The 21,658-nt window shown below is 39.9% G+C and overlaps 1 protein-coding gene across 1 annotated transcript in view; it reads right to left on the minus strand.

Moving 5' to 3' along the window:
* The window catches only part of LOC133553911 (SAM pointed domain-containing Ets transcription factor-like), a 37,500-nt gene extending 16,222 nt beyond the window's left edge, over positions 1 to 21,278 (minus strand). Inside the window, exons 1-5 of the mRNA XM_061902243.1 lie at positions 21,141 to 21,278; positions 16,473 to 16,712; positions 9,304 to 9,501; positions 9,165 to 9,206; positions 8,949 to 9,071 (exon numbers count right to left, since the gene is read on the minus strand). Coding sequence (XP_061758227.1) covers positions 8,949 to 9,071; positions 9,165 to 9,206; positions 9,304 to 9,501; positions 16,473 to 16,665 — 556 coding nt within the window. The 5' untranslated portion in view covers positions 16,666 to 16,712; positions 21,141 to 21,278. The remainder of the gene's footprint in view (positions 1 to 8,948; positions 9,072 to 9,164; positions 9,207 to 9,303; positions 9,502 to 16,472; positions 16,713 to 21,140) is intronic.
* Positions 21,279 to 21,658: the final 380 nt, after the last annotated feature.

The raw sequence follows: 21,658 nt of genomic DNA on the forward strand, positions 1-21,658 counted from the left end.
AATGAATGTTTATTTATAGAGAAATACTTTTGAATTTGCTTAAATATAATTGTTTCCATTAATTTTCCTAATACTGGTAAAATGCTAATGGGCCAACGCATACAATTTTTTTCCCCTCAATCCTTCTTTCATAAATTAGAGAGTTTGATTTTCGGCTTCGTTTGAAAAAAGAATACTCAAAGTTTAAGTAAACAGAATTTAGGCCTAAGTCATCGGAAGGATTAGCACTTCCAGACTTTAGATTTTATTACGCGGCCACCAACATTAGAATTCTTAAGTATTGGCTGCAACATAAAGCATTTGATCCTCCCAGCTGAGGTGGGTTATAGAGGCAACTAACTAAACCAGTATCTCTCTTGGGGCGGTATAGCTCGGTTGGTAGAGTGGCCATGCCAGCAAATTGAGGGTTGCAGGTTCGATCCCCGCTTCCGCCATCCTGGCTACTGCCGTTGTGTCCTTGGGCAAGACACTTTACTCACCTGCTTCCAGTGCCACCCACACTGGTTTAAATGTAACTTAGATATTGGGTTTCACTATGTAAAGTGCTTTGAGTCACTAGAGAAAAAGCGCTATATAATTCACTTCACTTAGGGTTCACGTTCACTCTCCAAAATATTCATCTAATTTCTCTTTCACAAAAAATAAAATTGTAAAAGCTTAATTCACAATTAGGGTTCAGTTTAAGCAATATTTTGGTTTACAGACTATTTCTAGTCTCACACCAATTACTGCTAATTATGCTTTCCCTCCCTCTCTTATCGATAGTGCCTTTTTAAGGTGGTCAAGTCTGGGGATCAACAACATTAAAGATTTGTTCATTGACAACACTTTAGGGGGGCTCCGTCCCCTGGCCGGGACTCGTATGGGCACGTTGCTGTGTGGATGGCCGGGATGTAGTGTTTGCATTGGGCATGGGGCTGTGCGGTTTTTCTGCGTTCGGTTGCCGGTATGGGCTCTGCAGGGCTGGGTTGGGGTAGGCGGGTGCTGGCTTTGTTTGGCAGGGGGTGGACTCTCATGGCGTCTTCTTAAAGAGGTCTGGTATAGGTCACGGGCCGTGGGGGAGGGCGGTGGCCTCCTGGCCGTAGTTCCTTGTTGGACTGGGGGGGGGGGGGGGGGGGTATGTTCGGGCCCTCTACTCCTCCTACTTATACCACACACACTCACACATATATAAGACTTTGGGGGATTGACCTGCTATGGGACTCCAGTCCTCCAGTCTTGTCCCCTGCTCGTCCATCAATCTTAGCTGCAATTTAGACACTTAGGATTTGGGGGGCTCGGCTTGGTTGGGACCCACCATGACCTTGATGTCCCCCAATTTTAATCGCATTATTAGTTTCAAAAGCATACACATTTCACTCACGCTACTGTACACACACCAACAGGGACTGGAGGTCGGCTGTAACGGCTGGCCTCCTAATTTTAACTGCACAGTAGACACTATGGGGGCCCTGTACACATGGAAGAGTGGGTTGGGGTTTGGGAGTACGGCGCACCCCTCATTGCCTCCTCAGCCAGCGCGGGTTGCGGGGACTGCGGTCTGGTGGCCTGCCACTCCCGGGCAAGACCTCGCTGAAGGTGTTATTATTATTATTATTATTATGTATGTATGTGTGTATATGTATGTGTATATATATGTGTATGTATATATATATATATATATATATATGTATATATATGTATATATATGTATATGTATTTGTTCTGTATTTATTTTATTTGAAAGAAAAAATAATAGTACAATATATTATTTGTGTGGGGCGTCGTGCGGGTCTCGCTTCCTGTTGAGTGGGGTCCGTGCCCGTGTGGCCCGTCCTTGCGCTGTGGAGTCTGTGTTGGTGTCTTGATGCGGTGGCGGCGCGGCCCCTTTGTCTGGTCTGGATGCTGTATCTCGGTTGTTTGGCCGGTGGTGTGTTTGTGCGGGTTTGAGTTGGGGCGGTGGGGTCTATTGGTGGGGGGGGTGTTGATGTCTCTTGTTTGCGTGTTGGCGTTTGGCCTGACTGGCGGGCTGGCGCGGGCTGGTCTCTATGATCCTGTTGGCGTGTGGTTGCCGGTCCCCCGATCACTTTGATTTGATGGGGTGGTGCTGGCTGTCTGGGGATATTGCAGCTGCTGTTTCTTATGCCGTTTGTTTGTGGTGTGGGCGCCCGAGGCTGCTGGGTCCGGTGCAGGGGGTTGGCTGATGTTGTGACTGGTGGTAGCGGGCACTCGTGGTGGTTGTCGGGGCTGACTGACCAGCTGGCTTCATACTTGTTTATTGTCGTGTTGATTGGATTGTCGGGTGTGGGCCTGGGGTGCCCTTGCGCCCTGCCGCGCCGCCCTTGCGCGCCCGGTTTCGCACCGTTGTCTGGGCCGGGCTTGTGGGGGGTTGTCCCTGGGTGGCGTGGGTACGGGGCCAGACCTGTGGGGCTTGGGGGTTCGGCTAGTTCTCAGTGGACAGTGGATGCCTGGACTTCATTGCTGTCCCTCCGACATGTGTATGGATTTGTTGTCGTATAGATATTTGTGCGTGTGTATGTGTGTATGGATGGATGCAAATATGTGTATGTACGTATATTGGTGTGCATGTATGGTTACAAGTATGTGTGTTCATAGATGTGTATATGTATGTGCGTATGTGCATGTGTGGGTATGTATACATATGTATGTATGTATGTGTATGCGTGTATATGTATGTATATATTTATGTATGTTAATTTTTATGTATGTGTGTATGTTTGTGCATATATAGGTGTATGTATATGTGTGTATCTGTGTGTATGTATGTGTAAGTGTATGTGTGTATGTGTATATATGTATATGTGTGTATGCATGTGTATATGTATGTGTATATATGTATGTGTATATGTATATGTATATATATATATATGGCTATATAATATGTATGCCGGTATGTGTATGTATGAATATATACATACACACGCGTGTGTGTATGTATATATGCAGATGTATATAGTTGTATATGTATGTGTGTGTGTATGTATGTATATTTATATATGTGTATGTATATTTCTGGGGATACGCTCTGTGCATGCTGGTCAATCGGGGTCGGCGCCTCAGGCTACTGCATCCGGGCTGCATGTCTGGGGCCCCTGGGTCCCGCCGTCCATCCCTTCCAGGTGTCCTTCTTGGTTGGGGCCGGCTGGGTCTAGTCCCCTCATCCATTGTGGTAGCTTGGTGCTGCAGGGTATTCCGAATTGCTGCGAGTCGGCCAGCTGCTGGGGTAGTGAGGCTGTGTGTCAGCCTGTCTGTGAGCTTATTTATTTATTTATTATTATTTTTTTTTTGTGTGTGTATATATGTATGCGGAGGTATGTATGTATATGTATGTATGTATGTGTGTATGTGTGCATGTATGTATATTTATATGGCTATATATATGTATGTATGTGTATGTATATATCTGTATGTGTGCATGTATGTATAAAAATTTGTATATGTGTGTGTGTATATATATGTATGTGTGTGTGTATGTATGTGTATGTATGTGTGTGTATATATAGGTATGTATGTGTATTTATGTATGTGTATAGATATGTATGTGTATATATATATATATGTGTGTATGTATATGTATGTATATATGTGTATATATATAATTTAATGTATTTATTTATTTATTTATTTTTTTTTGTTTGTTTTTAAATTTTTTTTTTTTTTTTCCTTTTCTCCCTTCCCTCAGGGGGGGGAACTTCGACAGGGCGGTTGCTGGTTGTTCCATCTCCATCGTTGGGGTCCCTGCGGGTGGGGTGGGTGGTCCCCGTGGTCCTGTGGCGGCCGGCTCGGGTGGGGTGGCCTGGTGTGGGCCGCGCCGTGCTCCCCGGGGGTGGGGGCGGGGTCGGGGGGGCCCGGGTGCTGATGGGGCGGGGGCGGTCTTCCCGTCCAGCTGCGGGGAGTTTCTGGGTTCCCCCGGGCGGGGCGTCCCGTCTTTCTGCCCGTGTGGGGGGTTCTCTCTCGCTGGCTTGGGGTCTGGCCGTCCGCTGCTTCTCTCGTGCCCTGTCCTCTGCCGGGTGCGTCTGTCTGCGGCCTGCTGCCGGCTCTTCCGGGTGGCGCGGTGGGCCAGGCTCTGGGGTTCCCGCCGCCGGCCGGCCTGGCTACGTAGGGCGGGTGGTCCCTGGTTCCCTGGGCGCCACACCTGCTGTTTGGGTTGGGCTCTCTGGGCGGCTGGTTACGCACTCTGGCTCCCACGCACACTAGGGGTCAAATATATTGTACATACAAGGACACATATACTAACACAACACACACCGTTACTCATACATACAAACATCCATACATTGGTACCTACGCTCCCACATACATACATACACAAATACATTACATATCTACATACTCCAAGTCCGTCCATCCACGCGGACATTCACGGTACGAACATACATATACTGTACATATACATTCACTGTACAAACAAACATACATATAGTGTACATATACAAGTACATATACATACATACACTCATGCACATAATTATGTTTCATCAAACATATATCAATGCTGTTGCCCTAGGGTAAACTGGGTAACACAAGGCATATTGACAGAGCTTAAACCATTGTTACTATAACAATCTACAAGATTAATATAGGTTGCCTCTCTCTCTTCCCTTTCATCTTTCGGTATTCCTTCTTCTTTTTTATTTTATTTTTTTTATTTTTTATTTTATATTTATTTATTTATTTTATTTTTTTTATCTTTCTAGCTATCATTATGTATACGTATCGTTGCATTTGAACAACTTTATTGTTGATAATAGATGTAATGTAATATATTGGTTTTGTTCATGATCAATAGCGCTTTTTCTATTGGTATTTGTATTGCTCCAGTTTTAGTGTAAAAATGCTCATTGTCATTACTATATTATTTATTTCACTAACTGCTTATTTGCTATCACTTTTATGATCATATGTATGTGCTGGTGTTGTTCTATTGTTGTTGTTGTTATTGTTGTATTTGCTGTTGTTGTTTTTGTCTCTCTGTCTAATCCCCCTCTTATCCCCACAATTTCCCCCTCTGTCTTCCTTTTTTTCTCTTTCTATCACCTCCTGCTCCGGCCCGGCTGCACCAAATGATGATATAAATACATTTAATAAAGTCACATTCAAATAAGGCAACAAGAGAAGTATCTTACACTTCTCTTTTGTAAAGTAAATCTGAACAGCCGATATGGGCATTTACATCAACTATATGATTTGCCTGAGAAGCTGGACAGGACAAAAAAAAAAAAAAAGAAAAAAAAAAAAAAAGATTTGTTCATTGACAACACTTTAGCCTCTTTTCACTCCCCAAGCAAAATTTCTTTAGGTATCTACAGATTGGCAGTTTTTTTCGCAATACTTTCCCTTAATTCCCGGACTTACTGACTGACACAGTTTAGATGTATTTTTGACAACCACTGCCGACTTTGAAAGGTTAAATTACACGCATCTTTAAACATATTTGTCTTTTGCGCCCTGAGTCTCTGACTTTAATAAAGTAACTTCGGGAGGGGGATTTAGGTGTTAGTCTGGCTGAGGATAGCTGGACAGAGATATTAAGTAGAGTTCATAAGTCTTCCATTTGTGCCAGACACAGCCCAATGCAAGCTAATACATTGTACATATTATACATTATTATATACATGTTATCTGATTACCGAAGATATATGATGGCATATCTGTGTTACGTGATCGGTGTCAACAGACTCCAACTAATTTAATACATATATTTTGTCTTTGCCCATTCCCTGGATAAACATGTTTAAAATGTTGTCCGTGGTCAATAGCAAAAGGATTGAACCATATCCTCTGTCAGGTATGTCAAACATCCGGCCCACAAAATTAATTTGGTAAGTGTAAAATTGAGCTGCATGTTTAAATTAAAGAAACTGCTGTTCTAAATGTGTCCACTGGATGTTGCAATAGTAATTCTATTAGGCAAGCAAATAGTTTATACTGGGGCAAGCTGATATACCAAGCAAGCGCTAGCAAGTATACTAAGCAAGAGGTAGGTAGTGGGGGGCTGCGGCTCTTCCCCCTTGATCCAACATAAAACAAACAAGAGTAAAACAAACAATTGGTAACCCCACCTAAAATGCTGCATGGGACACTGATATAATTTTGTGAAAATTATTGCCTTGTGTGCAATTGTACAGAAAGTAAACAGTGTGAGATTTACAAACCCCGTTTCCATATGAGTTTGGAAATTGTGTTAGCTGTAAATATAAACGGAATAGAATGATTTGCAAATCATTTTCAACCCATATTCAGTTGAATATGCTACCAAGACAACATATTTGATGTTCAAACTGATAAACATTTTTTTTTTGTTGCAAATAATCATTAACGTTAGAATTTGATGCTAGCGACACGTGACAAAGAAGTTGGGAAAGGTGGCAATAAATACTGATAAAGTTGAGGAATGCTCATCAAAGACTTATTTGGAACATCCCACAGGTGTGCAGGCTAATTGAGAACAGGTGGGTGCCATGTTTGGGTATAAAAGCAGCTTCCATGAAATGCTAAGTAATTCACAAACAAGGATGGGGTGAGGGTCACCAATTTGTAAGCAAATTGTCGAACAGTTTTAAAAAAACATTTCTCAACGAGCTATTGCAAGGAATTTAGGGATTTTACCATTTACACTCCGTAAAATCATAAAAAGGTTCAGAGAATCTGGAGAAATCATTGCACGTAAGCGATGATATTACGGACCGTTAATCCCTCAGGCGGTACTGCATCAAAAACAGACATCAGTGCGTAAAGGATATCACCACACGGGGTCAGGAACACTTCATAAAACCACTGTCAGTAACTACAGTTGGATGCTACATCTGTAAGTGCAAGTTAAAACTCTGCTATGCAAAGCAAAACCCATTTATCAACAACACCAAGGAACGTCGCTGGCTTCGTTGGGCCCAAGCTCATCTAAGATGGACCGATGCAAAGTGGAAAAGTGTTCTGTGGCCTGACGAGTCCACGTTTCAAATTATATTTGGAAACTGTGGACGTGGTGTCCTCTGGAACAAAGAGGAAAATACCCATCCGGATTGTAATAGGCGCAAAGTTCAAAATCCAGCATTTGTGATAGTACGGGTGTGTATTAGTGCCCAAAGCATGGGTAACTTACACATCTGTGAAGTCACCAATAATGCTGAATGGTCCATACAGGTTTTGGAGCAACATATGCTGTCATCCAAGCAACGTTTTCATGGACGCCCCTGCTTATTTCAGCAAGACAATGCCAAGCCACGTGTTACAACAGCGTGGTTTCATAGTAAAACAGTGCGGATACTTTCCTGGCCCGGCTGCAGTCCAGACCTGTCTCCCATCGAAAATGTGTGGCGCATTATGAAGCATAAAATACAACAGCGGAGACCCCGGACTGTTGAACGACTGAAGTTGTACATAAAACAAGAATGGGAAATAATTCCACTTTCAAAGCTTCAACAATTAGTTTCCTCAGTTCCCAAATGTTTATTGAGTGTTGTTAAAAGAAAAGGTGATGTAACACAGTGGTGAACATACCTATTCCCAACTACTTTGGCACGTGTTGTAGCCATGAAATTCTAAGTTAATTATTATTTGCAAAAAAAAATAAAGTTTATGAGTTTGAACATAAAATATCTTGTCTTTGTAGTGCATTCAAATGAATATATGTTGAAAAGGATTTGCAAATCATTGTATTCCGTTTATATTTACATCTAACACAATTTCCCAACTCATATGGAAATGGGGTTTGTACTCCAATACTGTCAGTTTTTTACGTTTGTATTTTTGGTTTGTTGAAATTGTTTACACATTGCACAGCTTTTATTTTTCAATAAATACACAGTAATTCCTCGAAGGCAGGGAGTAACCCAAACCCATTGAATAGTTTCTACCTCAGTTTGTCTATGAATGTTGTGATTCATCCGGGTCATTGTAATCTCAGGGCATTCAATCGATAGCAAATGGACTGTTAAGTTTGTCTTAGAAGACGTTTCACTTCTCATCCGAGTAGGCTTCTTCAGATCATGCTCATGGACTTAGAGAGTGGTCAGATCTAGTCTAGCAGCTGGTGCAAAAACACCAAAATGTACGAGGAAGAATAATCTTGATATGATATTTAATTTTTCAACTGTATTGAAAAATTAAATACATAATATTATTCATTGCCTTTAATGTGAATCATCACTTCCTTAACTATTTATCTATGAGTATTGTATTTATTGTTTGTTTATGTATTTGACATTCATTTGCTTAATCATTCATTTATTTTGTCACTGTTGTGTTACAGATAGAGCACAAACAAATGTTAGACATTGCTATGGAACAAAAAGGGGTAGGTCTAACTAAGCTCTGCTTCCTACTCCTTTTTGAACATGCTGCAATGAGTAACTTTAAAAATGTTTTGGATCATATTGTAATTGAATGCATGTTCGAAATAAACTAAGACCATAACCACAACCTTGCTATTGTATGTTTTTTTAATACAATATTTGTTATCTAAAATGTTTTTTTTTTTTTTTTTAAGTATGTTGAGCTGTTTGTTTTGGTTGGGCTGACTTGAGATGCAAGTGTCAGACCCAATTAAGCTTGTAAGTTGAGGTACTCCTGTTTATTAAAAACAAACTTAATGCAGCTATTTATTTGATTCATGTCTTTCAGTAGTACTTCAAAACCCAGGAAATAAAGTGCTGAAAACCAGGACTTCTGCAGGAAACCCACCTCACAGCAAGAGGAGTAAAAAGTGCCCACTAAACTAATGGAATCATGAAAGGGTTTAAAATATCAGTATAAAAAAGTATATTGAAAAACAGTTATACTATTGCAAATTATTTGGTTTCAGAATACTGGGATTTGAGCTATAAATTACTTTATGAAAAACAAAACACCAATTAAACTTAATTATTAATGACTCGGCAAGTAAGATGATTCCAATGATGTGTTTCAGACCCTGGAGCAGGTTATTTGTAATACAGTATTTTCCCTACCTTTCTCTTTGTTGAGCCAGCGGATACAGCGGCTGTAGTTATGTGGCTTGAGGAGCAGGTCTCGGAGGAACTGCCACAAGTGGATGGGCTGACTCGAGTAGTTGCACCACGAGTTGTCATTTGCTATTAAAACAAAAACAGATGGACCTTTAAGAGCCACATTCTTGGGTTTGTCTTTTTAGGGAATCCCCTTTGTTAAAAGTGCATTGCATTTACCAAACTTTGCTTCTGGTGGACACTGCTCCTTCATTGCTGCAGCTAAAAAAACACACCAAAAAAAAAGATTCCTTGAATTAGGGCAAACATCTTTCTTTGCACCGTGTCTGTGGTTCGTTATCTAGCGCTCACGTCTTACCTGATCTCCAGATGTCAAGATGAGCATAGAGCATGTCTCCATACTGTGAGGAGCGTTGTCTGAAGTCGGTGTCTGTCAGAGAGCATAGCTCCCTCCCGTTCAGCTCATTGAAGAGCAGGCTGATCTGTGGCAGTTTGTACAGGTGCTCAGTCCACAGCAGCCACTTGTAAACGTGCATGCAGCTCCAGTCTAGAGGGTCTGCAGTGATCAAGTTGGACAAGAGTTCCGAAATGTCAATGCTAATTCATTCTGTCATTGAGCTGAAAGAAAATGTACTATCATAACGCTGGGAAATGTATTGCAATATGTATAGTGGCAAAAAGGGGTGTCCCAAAACAATATTGATACGGGACAAAAAAGACGGATTATTTGGCATGCATCTAATATCTCAGATATAAGCGCTCAGATACAGGCAGTGAGCTTCACAGCCACCAGGAGCTAGCAGCTACGCAACAGATTAGCACGCAATAGCGCACATGCTAGACATACACTGAATTGCCAAAAGTATTTGGCCACCTGCCTTGACTCACGTATGAACTTGAAGTGCCATCCCATTCCTAACCCATAGGGTTCAATATGATGTCGGTCCACCTTTTGCAGCTATTACAGCTTCAACTCTTCTGGGAAGATTGTCCACAAGGTTGCAGAGTGTTTTTTTTGTTTTTTTTTAAATTCTTCCAAAATCGCATTAGTGAGGTCACACACTGGTTGAGAAGGCCTGGCTCTCAGTCCCCGTTCTAATTTATCCCAAAAGGTATTCTATCGGTGTCAGGTCAGGACTCTGAGCAGGCCAGTCAAGTTCATCCACACCAGACTCGGTCATCCATGTCTTTATGGACCTTGCTTTGTGCGCTGGTGCACAGTTATGCTGGAAGAGGGAGGGGCCCGCTCCAAACTCTGCTTCTAGAGTGAAACTGCGCAACCTTGCAGACAGCCTTCCCAGAAGAGTTGAAGCTGTAATAGCTGCAAAAGGTGGACCGACATCATATTGAACCCTGTGGGTTGAGAATAGGATGGCACTTCAAGTTCATATGTGAGTCAAGGCAGGTGGCCAAATACTTTTGGCAAAATAGTGTATGTATCAAGTGAACTTAATTTAACAATATTGTCTTAAATACCACATTTGTTAATATAAACAAGTAAATTATAGTTGCATATTACTTACATATAATAAGCTCTCAAAGGCAGAAGCGTACTAGAAAGTATCCGGCAACAAATGAGTCAGCATCATTCAACTCACTAAATCAGGAGCTTAACTTAACAAATTATTGGGACCACTAGGGTTAGCAAAAAAAACAATACCATTCCACTTCAACTTAAAGACAACATAAGTCCATTCAGGATGGTTGATAAAAATGTGTTAGTGTTTTTCATGCAAACCATTGTTCTCTGTTTGACTCATTTCGCTTAAACAAACCCTGCCTAACATTCCAAACCACAAAATAATAAAAGTATGTATCATTCGTGCTGATATTGTTTCTTATCAATATCGGCTCCAATATCTGTATCGTATTGAAAGTGAAATTTGTATCGGGACACCCCTTGTACTAATCCCCAGATACTACGATACAATGCCTCAAGAGTCTCACATTTGATTTTGATTTTTATTAAGGATCCCCATTAGCTGGTTGCCACAACAACCCACTAGTCTTCAAGTAAAAGCATATAATTATAACTACACAATACAGAAACAAATAAAAATCACCAACAAGCAAACAAGCAAACAATTTACAGTCTTAGCATATTATTTACCATATAAATATAACTACGCAATACAAAACGAAACAAAACTGGACCCATGGGCTGTGTGATCTCATAAATGTGAAATAAATTATTTCACAACAGAAAGCCCGAATGCAGCTGAGATAGGTTCCAGCACCCCCTGCATCCGAAAGGGACAAGCAGTAGAAAATGGATGGATGGATGGATGGATGGATGGATGGATGGACAACAGAAAGTCTAAAAAAGTGGGGACGGACAGAGAGTTCACATTCACTTGCAAGATTACTACAAAAGTTTAGAATTGTTATCATTTCGAAAAATTTTAACAAAATCAATCAATCAATCAATGTTTATTTATATAGCCCTAAATCACAAGTGTCTCAAAGGGCTGCACAACCACTACGACATCCTCGGAAGAACCCACAAAAGGGCAAGGAAAACTCACACCCAGTGGGCAGGGAGAATTCACATGCAGTGGGACGCCAGTGATAATACTGAGTATGAGAAACATTGGAGAGGACCTCAAATGTGGGCAACCCCCCCCCCCCCTCTAGGGGACAGAAAGCAATGGATGTCGAGCGGGTCTAACATGATACTGTGAAAGTTCAATCCATAGTGGCTCCAACACAGCCGCGAGAGTTCAGTTCAAAGCGGATCCAAGACAGCAGCGAGAGTCCCGTCCACAGGAAACCATCCCAAGCGGAGGCGGATCAGCAGCGTAGAGATGTCCCCAACCGATACACAGGCGAGCTGTCCATCCTGGGTCTCAACTCTGGACAGCCAGTACTTCATCCATGGTCATCGGACCGGACCTCATCCACAAGGGAGGGTGGACATAGGAGAAAAAAGAAAAGAAGCGGCATATCAACTGGTCTAAAAAGGAGGTCTATTTAAAGGCTAGAGTATACAGATGAATTTTAAGGTGAGACTTAAATGCTTCTAAACAAAATAATTTAATTCGATTACTGAGACTGTTTAGTCAACATCTATTCATCCATCCATTTTCTACTGCTTGTCCCTTTCGGGGTAATTGTGGTTAAAAATTCCAAAGAAATTTTCTAACGCAGTCATTCTCAAACAGTGGTACGCAGCTTCTATCGAGTGTTACACTAAAGAAATACTCGATATAAGTACAGTGTTTTATTTTCCTAATTTCAAACACAGTGTAACTGTTCAAACTGTGTGGAATGTAACAGTGGCCAAACATCAAATATACTTGTTAAATAGTAACTTATGCCTAATAGGCAGCTGTATTTTATTGTTTGTCATCATGGTGGGTTTTTTTCTTAGGTGGTAATTGGTGAAATAAGTTTGAGAGCCACAAGTGTAATACAGTTGAAGCACCGTGTCACGCTTAGCTACTCTGTGACTGGGTTCTTTTTTATGATAAAAATCTAGTGAAATCAGGTGTTTTTTTTTTTGTTTTTTTTTTCCGTTCATTGTTATTATTATGTAATTGCACACACACAAAAAACAACATTGCCAAGGTAATCCATAGTCACACAACAATGCATAATCACACCAACTTAAATTTTCATGCGCACCAAATGTATTTTCTTTTCGTCACCTTCAAAATCATATGAATAAGAATTTGAGTTATGTCATGTGCAATACAATGTTACAGTAAATGTATACTTTACTGAATAAGTATTATCAAGCTCATTATAACTGATGAGAAACCACTGGTAGTTAGCTCGACTTTTGACATGGATAAGAATAATTGATCACATGCCGCCTATGCTAAACGGTAATTCAGATCCGATTTCAAGGTTTTATCACTTACGTATAAAAATACCAAATGGCAGTGTTGGGCAGTAGTTTGTTACATGTAGCAAAGCTACCTAGCTTAACTACATTTCCCAGTAGCTTGGGAGTAGCTTTGCTACTTTTTAAACATGTAGTGATTTCGTAGCTTTGCTATTTTTAGACCCATGTAGCGGGTTGCTACAAAGCTACGAGCTACAAAAGAATAGAGAAGGAGAAGAGAAAGAGAGAAATGGACTCCATGCAACTCCATGGCATACTGGAAAAATCCATGATGATTGGTTGGTTTACATATAAGAAAATCCATATTGATTGGTTGGTTTACTATGATGACTCACGGATGGTTAAGATTAGGGCATAATATTACAGACAGGCCAATCAGAGGCAAGATAGGGCGGGTCATCGAACCAGGAATAGAAATCATAACAGACATCCCAAAATGACAACAAGGAGGTCGGAGAAGAGAAGAGGAAAAAGTCAAACGTGCAATTATAAAAAAACAAAAAAAACAACATTGAAAGACAGCCCAGGGATTCTCTTCCTTAAATGTTTCTTTTAGCGATGTAGACAACCTTCAGGAAACCCACAATGCGTCTACTTAGCCACATTAGGACAGATGTAAGGGTGTGGGGAAAAAATCGATTTGAATTCGAATCGCGATTCTCACTTTTTTTATTTATTTTTTTTTTTATTTTTTTTTTAAATTAATCAATCCAACAAAACAATACACAACTATACCATAACAATGCCATCCAATTCCAAAACCAAACCTGACCCAGCAACACTCAGAACTGCAATAAACAGAGCAATTGAGAGGAGACACAAACACGACACAGAACAAACCAAAAGTAGTGAAACAAAAATGAATATTATCAACAACAGTATCAATACTAGTTATAATTTCAACATAGCAATGATTAAAAATCCATCATTGACATTATCATTAGACATTTATAAAAAAGAAAAAGAACAATAGTGTCACAGTGGCTTACACTCGCATCGCATCTCATAAGCTTGACAACACAATAACACAATATACCTAAATGGATACATGGATGATACAGCAGAGGACTGGGAGAATGTCATGTGGTCAGATGAAACCAAAATAAAACTTTTTGGTATAAACTCAACTCGTCGTGTTTGGAGGAAGAAGAATACTGAGTTGCATCCCAATAACACCATACATACTGTGAAACATGGGGGTGGAAACATCATGCTTTGGGGCTGTTTTTCTGCTAAGGGGACAAGACGATTGATCCGTGTTAAGGAAAGAATGAATGGGGCCATGTATCGTGAGATTTTGAGCCAAAACCTCCTTCCATCAGTGAGAGCTTTGAATGGTTGACCAAATACTTATTTTCCACCATAATTTACAAATAATTTTTTTTTAATTCCTACAATGTGAATTCCTAGATTTTTTTTCACATTCTGTCTCTCACAGTTGAAGTGTACCTATGATGAAAATTACAGACCTCTGTCATCATTTTAAGTGGGAGAACTTGCACAATCGGTGGCTGACTAAATACTTTTTTGCCCCACTGTAATTATTATCAACTGTTCCCAAACAACACACAAGTCATTGTTTTTATGTCAAGCTCTAAATATATGCTGTTTTTATTTACTGTAGGCAGAGAAAATGAATAACATTATTGGGTTGGGCCAAAGAAAACGCACACTAAAATAAATACATACAGCAGGGTGTGTGGGTCCCCGGAGGTAGTTGTAGGGTGTCCCCTGCTAAATGACAGTTAATAGTAATGGAACCTTCTTGGGGCCATTTGGTTCCATATGTACACTGTCAGTTACATTACCTATACAAGAACTTAAAATGTAGAAGTTAGCAAGATCGTATTGTAAGACGTTTTTTCGTTGTTTTGTTGGTTAAACCGAATGTGAAGCGTAGCACTATCATTGTGAAGCCAATCACACACCGGACGTGTGTGATTGGTATGAGAAAAGACTTAACCTGTTTTGATTGAAATCACCGATAAAAGTGACTTTGTCTTGTCTTGTCCGGAGAAAGACTTGCCATGGCTATGGATCTGAGATTTCCACAGGGTCTCCACTTCTTCGTGCAGTTAATAATTATTCAATCTATTTTCAAGCCGGTGGCTCAACATTAACTGGACCCCATTAGACTGTTCCCCAAAATACGGAACAGTGCGAAGGTCAAAAATGTTAATTGCGTGCTTAATACAGTGATGGCCCTTGATTGATTGATTAATTGATTGATAGATTAATTGATTGATTGATTGATTGATTGAAACTTCTATTGTAGATTGCACAGTACAGTACATATTCCATACAATTGACCACGAAATGGTAACACCCGAATAAGTTTTTTAACTTGCTTAGGTCGGGGTCCACGTTAATCAATTCATGGTAAGGAAATTATAGTTAACGCGTTATTGTCGCGTTAACTTTGACAGCACTAGTTTACACATAAACGTGTTCCATGAAAACGACCACTTAATTCGTCTGGGCGTTTGCTTCGACACAACAGGGAAAACTATCAGCAGCACAGTGAAGTGAAAAAAGAGAGGTGATGTTGATGTTGTGTCAACACAAGAGTTGACACAAGGTGTGTATGTCCACAGAGGCTCATTAGGCATGCGTGCATGTGGACGGCAAGAGCAGAGCAGTGTTCACAGCCGACATTTAATTTGTTTGCATGCTAATGTTAGCATGCTAGCATACTAATATGGATACCTTTTTAGCTAACTTTACGTTTCTTTCTCTACTTAGACAGCCATACACCTTACAGTCATACAACCCAATTTGTGAAACATGCTAACTCATAGCTAAAATTAGCATGTTAACTATTTGCGTTAGTTTTGCAACTGTTTACCCCAGCATCTTAAAACTTGGTACGTGTCGCTTAGAAACTGTTAGCGTGCTAACATTAAAGTGCTAACTTTTTTGCTACATTTACTTTTTTTTTCCCTCTAATTTCCCAGCCATACACCTTAGAGTCATATAACTTGGTATGTAACACAAGCTAACTATTATCATGCTCACGTCAGCTTGCTAGAATGCTTACATTTTAACATGAATTGATTAACGTGGACCCCGACTTAAACAAGTTGAAAAACTTATTCGGGTGTTATCATTTAGTGGCCAATTGTAAGGAATATGTACTGAACTGTGCAATCTAGTAATAAAAGTTTCAATCAATCAAAAACTGTGCAATCTACTAATAAAAGTTTCAATCAATCAAAAAAAAAATTGCATGCTATCATTAGCATGCTAACTTTCTCAGCAACTTTTGTTACCGTTTAGCCCAGAGTCCTATCACTTGGTGTGTGAGACTTGATAACTTTTAGCATGCAAACGATAGCATGCTAGCAAGCTAATTTAGGCTTGCTCACTTTTTCATCAAATTTTACACTTTTTTTTTTTACTTACGCTGCCATACACCTTTGAGTCATTTAACTTGGTATATGAAACATGATTACTGTTATCATGCTATCATTAGCACACATGCTATGTGTTAGCATTGTTATGTACTTATTTAGGCTAGCTCTGTGGCTAATTTTTTCCGTTACACCTAAAACTCACGGATTAAGACACTCTGCACCATCTAATAAGTACGGCTACCCCCTGGTCAGAGGTCCAGGGCACAGATAGCAGGCCCATCTACACTTCTGTGGAAATTTTCTAGTGTGTGTATGAAAACGCTGTACCTGGTGCAATGTTGAGCAGCTTGCAAGCCTCGTTGACGTCACTCAGCACCTCGCCCACCACCATAGACTGGACTTGCTCCAGACAGTGCTCCTCCGCTTCGTCCTCCATCACAGGGACAGTGTTCTGACCTGGGCTGAGCATAGATGAGCTGGCCTCTGGAGTCCCCAGTGTGGGTGCAGGGGCCTCTGTCATCCTCGGTTCTTCACCAGATAGCCTGTTATGGCAGGAAGCGTAGACTCCTGGCAAGTTGAAATTTGGCAGCAGTAACAAACTACGGTGAGATTTTATATCCTCCGTCTCCTCCGACCAGGCCAGGCTAGTGTCCCGTACTGTGGAGTGTTGGAACTTATGGGTTATATAATTCATGTGATGATTCATAATTTGCATATTTGGTTTGATTGCTGATAAGCTAATCTACAGTATAATTATTTACAGTTAAAAAGGGAATTGATATGATTTATACATGTATTTGTTATTGATTATTTGAGAAATACTGACACTGGATTGAGTTGTATTCTATTTTATAGCCTAACAAAGGGTTAACTAAAATACTGCATGTATAAAAGGAGCGGGAGCAGGTGCATTGTGTTTGAGGAGATTGAGAAGTACGAGCCTACGGGTGATGAATGAATGACAGATAACAAGATATAACGATCGTTTTGTACCATTTTGTATCCCCAATTTTTTCTTATATAAAGTACAACTTCATTACACATTTCCGACGTCCTGTCCAATACTTTGATCGTAGTTAATCTACATTGAGATCATGTGATCACAACCTGAAGTTCCCATTCTCGGCTTCCTGCAGTGCTGCAAAAGAAAAGTTTCACGGCAGACATCACTGACATGTTTAGTACTGGTGACGCTGCGGCAAATGCTCGATAATTAAAAAGTCAACTCAGCATTTTCTGGGGTATTTACCTAGTACGGGGGTCAGCAACCTGTGGCTCTTGGCTCCATGGAGCATTTTTAAAAAAGGATTGAAAATGGAAAAAGATGGGGAAAAAATATATATATTTTTTTGTTTTTGTACGATGAGATGGCGACTTGTCCAGGGTGTAAACCGCCTTCCGCCCAATTGTGGCTGAGATAGGCACCAGCGACCCCCGCGTCCCCAAAGGAAATAAGCGGTAGAAAATGGATGGATGGATGTTGTTTGTTTGAGGACAAACATGACACATACCTTCCCAATTGTAAGAACGCCCACTGTTTAATATGTTTGTGTGTATGTTTCACTGATGAGAGCATTTGGTGAACTTCATTTTGTCCTACTAATTTCGTCAGTTTTTGAACTCACCATAGTGTGGACTGTGACGCAGCAGTTGGTTTACATGTAAAATCTTTCACTCCTCCTTAGTCTCATTTTGTCCAACAAAGGTTTAATGCTGTGCATGAATGCACAAAAGGTGCGCTGTGTTGATGTTATTGACTTATTGGAGTGCTAATCAGACATATTTGGTAAGTGCTAATCCATGCTATTTAGGCTAGCTGTAAGTACATATTGGATATTTAGGTATATTTGAACTCATTTAATATCCTTTACTTAAACCTCTTTGAATATAATTTAGTTTTGCATGTTTCATTAAATGTTATCTGTATGTAATATTGGCTGCATTTCAGATAGAATTTTGTGTGTCATGTTGTTCCAGACTACAGCAAACATTACCTAGTTTGCTAAAGACTGTAATAAATCTATTAAAAGAAGACAGCCTGACGTTTCCTTTAACTTGGACACACACATCTATACCTTCGGCCATTAAAAGCCAGTAATTTCCAGGAGTTATCTCAACTTTTGAGTAGCCTCTGATTTACTAATGGTTTCTAATTTTGCAAAAATGGGTAAAATAAATATTGAATTTGAACATTTCTGTCAACGAAGATTTGCTTCAACCTGCAACACATAGTCATTTTGATAGTAGGCTATTATAACTAATAAAGACACTAACAACATGTGTTGCCTTCATTATAAGACCTATTAAAGGCTATTTGTTTTTTGCGGCTCCAGACAGATTTGTTTTTTTGTATTTTTGGTCCAATGTGGCTCTTTCATTGTTTTGGGTTGCCGACCCCTGACCTCGTATATACAGTAAGAGTTACATTTATATGGGTTTGTCTTTTAAGTGTATGGTCGGTGCCATTCATGCTTGTGCCTTTTAATTGGTACAACTCTGAGCTAAAATGCAAGGATGACAACAGGAATGCCTTTGGACCATGAGAGGTGCTGAAAAAATAATTATTTGCACCTGACATGATACGCTACTGTGCATGGTATCAATACAGTGAATGTTAGGTGTAGATCCACCCATGGTTTTTGTTTACATTGTGACGTGGGTGAGCTACGGTGTGTAGTGAAGCATGTTGAGCTATTGTCACACCACAGTGAAAGATGTCTAGTCTTGTTTTTTTCTGTCTTGTGAATTGCATGTTTTAGTTTGAAAAGTAACTCTCCTCTCATTTCAGGTCACATGCCCTTCCTTTTGTGTCGTCAGTCTGACGTCATCCCTGATCCCTAATAATTTCCACCTGTTCCCCATTACCCTCATGTGTCTTATAAGCCCACGCCTCCCTTTGTTCGGAGCCAGAATGTTTCATTGTTTCGTGCCTTTCTAGCGTCATGTCCAAGCCTTGTCTCCGTCTCGCTTTTGATTATCCTGATCCTGAATTCCCTTGTTGACATTTTGAGTTTCCTTTTCTCCTCTTCAGCAGAGTGATTTTTGGTCATATGAATGTTGACTGTCTGTCTGTGTGGCCCTGCGATGAGGTGGTGACTTGTACAGGGTGTACTCCGCCTTCCGCCCGAATGCAGCTGAGATAGGCTACAGCATCCCCCGCAACCCCAAAAGGGACACGTGGTAGAAAATGGATGGATGGATAGTTTTGCAGCTGAAGTGGTGAATTTCAGTTTTTTCTTACAGTTCTCCTTTTTCCTCAATTTCTTGAGTGACATTTTTTGTTAACTATTTTTCTAGATAAGAAGCAGTGAATAAGTTTTATAGCCATTGTTTCTCCCTCCTTTTGAAGCGTCTTTTGTTATTTATAAATTTCATAGATTATTTCCTGCGCGACCCATAGTTCGCTATTTATTTTTTTGTTTCCTCCTATCGGAGTGATTTTCGATTAATCCTTTTTTGTGGAACCTTTTTCGCTGAGTAGTCAGAATAAAGCCTATGTTGTATTGCCCTGACCCACGAGGTGAAAAGTATCTTTCAAAATAAAAGCCTGCCGGATTGTTCCCTACTCTGCATCTGAGTCCTACAGTATTTTTGACCAAGCCTGTCAGCTATTCCTCGTCCTGCAGGGATGACACTTATAAGAAACTTACTTTATCTGTCGCCATGGAAACAGAGATTAGGGATTTAGAAGTAGCTAAAACACTGCCGACTAGGGCTGGACTTTAGCCGCTCGCTAGCTAGCCATGTCTTAGAGCACCTCTTCCTGAGGGTGTTTCAGTGTTATAACATCACCTTTATCGTTAGTTTTTAAGCCAAAATGCGTCCGTTCTCCCTTTTCTGTCTACACACTGTGTCTGGTTGTGAGTACTCCGTGATTGTGCGCTACCCAACATGCTCCTCTGCTCATAAACCAGCAATGTCACGACATGACGACGACAAGGCGAGGGGGGGGTGGACAGGTACTTTTCAGAGACGGTATAGTACTGAATATGATTCATTAGTGTCGCGGTACTATACTAATACCGGTATACCGTACAACCCTAATAAGTAGCTTGTGTCTTTACTTTGGAGTTGATCATGTATAATTCAATTATGGGGCCACCTCTCACTCTACAGTTCAGAATTTTGCTTGTGCTAAAACTTGCAAATGAGAATGTTATTGTTTTCTATTCAATCCTGTTTTAATGTATTCATTGGAGTCCTGATGCTGATATTTACTGTTAGTTGAACAGTTGAGATAACGTTTTGTCAACCTCTCATCATTAATCTGATGAAGCAGTGACACAGCAAAAGTGGGAAAAATAAACAACACAATCATACAAAAACTTCGCTAAAGTACCAAGTGTAATACTTTCTGTACAATTAGTGATGTGCAATGAAAGCAAATAATCATTATTCCATAGAAATGGAAGTTTTACTGTATTATATCATTAGTAAAGTGAAGTTTTAGGTTTCATTATAAATATTATTGACCATGCATATCCATAGTCATGTAAAAAAATAACAACTTAACTTGTGATTGATCACAAAAAAATATCGCATTATTTATGTACAAAGGTTATTCAAGCAATTTATTTTGACAGTACATGTTCCTTTACTTTAGGAAGTAAAGATCAATGCATACGTCAGTGCAAAAATGAGTGAGGAGGCTGTGACTGCAAATTTCACTTCAAAATGCAGCCTGAATGGACTTTTGATGAAACTGTTTTGGACAAATAAATGACATGCATTCTAAAAAGACATATAAAAATCCCCTCTGACACAAATTGCATTCTTTCCAACTCATTTAAATCATGCAAGTGAGTAATACCTTGTGTATAATTATGATTAATCTACATTCAAAAGTGTGATTAATCTGATTTGAACAATTTATAATTTGACAGCACTACTTTTTACTCCATTCAAATTTTACTTGCACCTTATAGAGCTGAAATACAAATCGGTTCTATTATGTAATATTTTATATTTAGAATGATTTGTGAATTGTAATCTTACCTTGTCTCTCTTTTCAAAGTATGAGTGTCAGTTCAGTTTCCACTCCTGATGCGTCTGCTCCACTTTGCCTGACTTCTTTCCCATAAAATGTTTTAGTGCTCGTCTGCAGCTCTCCAAGTCATTTCGGCCCCAAGGCAAAGATGTTCTGCGTGTCAAACGTAGAGCCGTTGTGCTTCTGTTCACTCTGACCTTTCAGGCACCTTGTTGGATACCTTCTTGAATGCCTTTGTAAAAATCTGTGTAGTATTGTTTTTGTTGTTTTTAGCAATTTTAGTTAAAATTGTCAAATGTATTTGGTTACTCTAACAATTAGGTTTTAGGTTTTGTTTTTTTATCTCTAGGTCTTGTAAACATATTGGGAAACGTCTTTACAAATTTCAGTGTTGACAAATCAAAAGTGCTGCTTAACATCGTTTGTGCGGTGAAAAGTGTTATATATCTGAGTAATTGCCAAGACATGGTTCAGAATGTAAGTATAAAATACCGTATGAGTGCAGATGTAAAACTGTTTATAATAG

The sequence above is a fragment of the Nerophis ophidion genome, linkage group LG06, assembly GCF_033978795.1.
Source record: "Nerophis ophidion isolate RoL-2023_Sa linkage group LG06, RoL_Noph_v1.0, whole genome shotgun sequence".
NCBI lineage: Eukaryota > Metazoa > Chordata > Actinopteri > Syngnathiformes > Syngnathidae > Nerophis > Nerophis ophidion.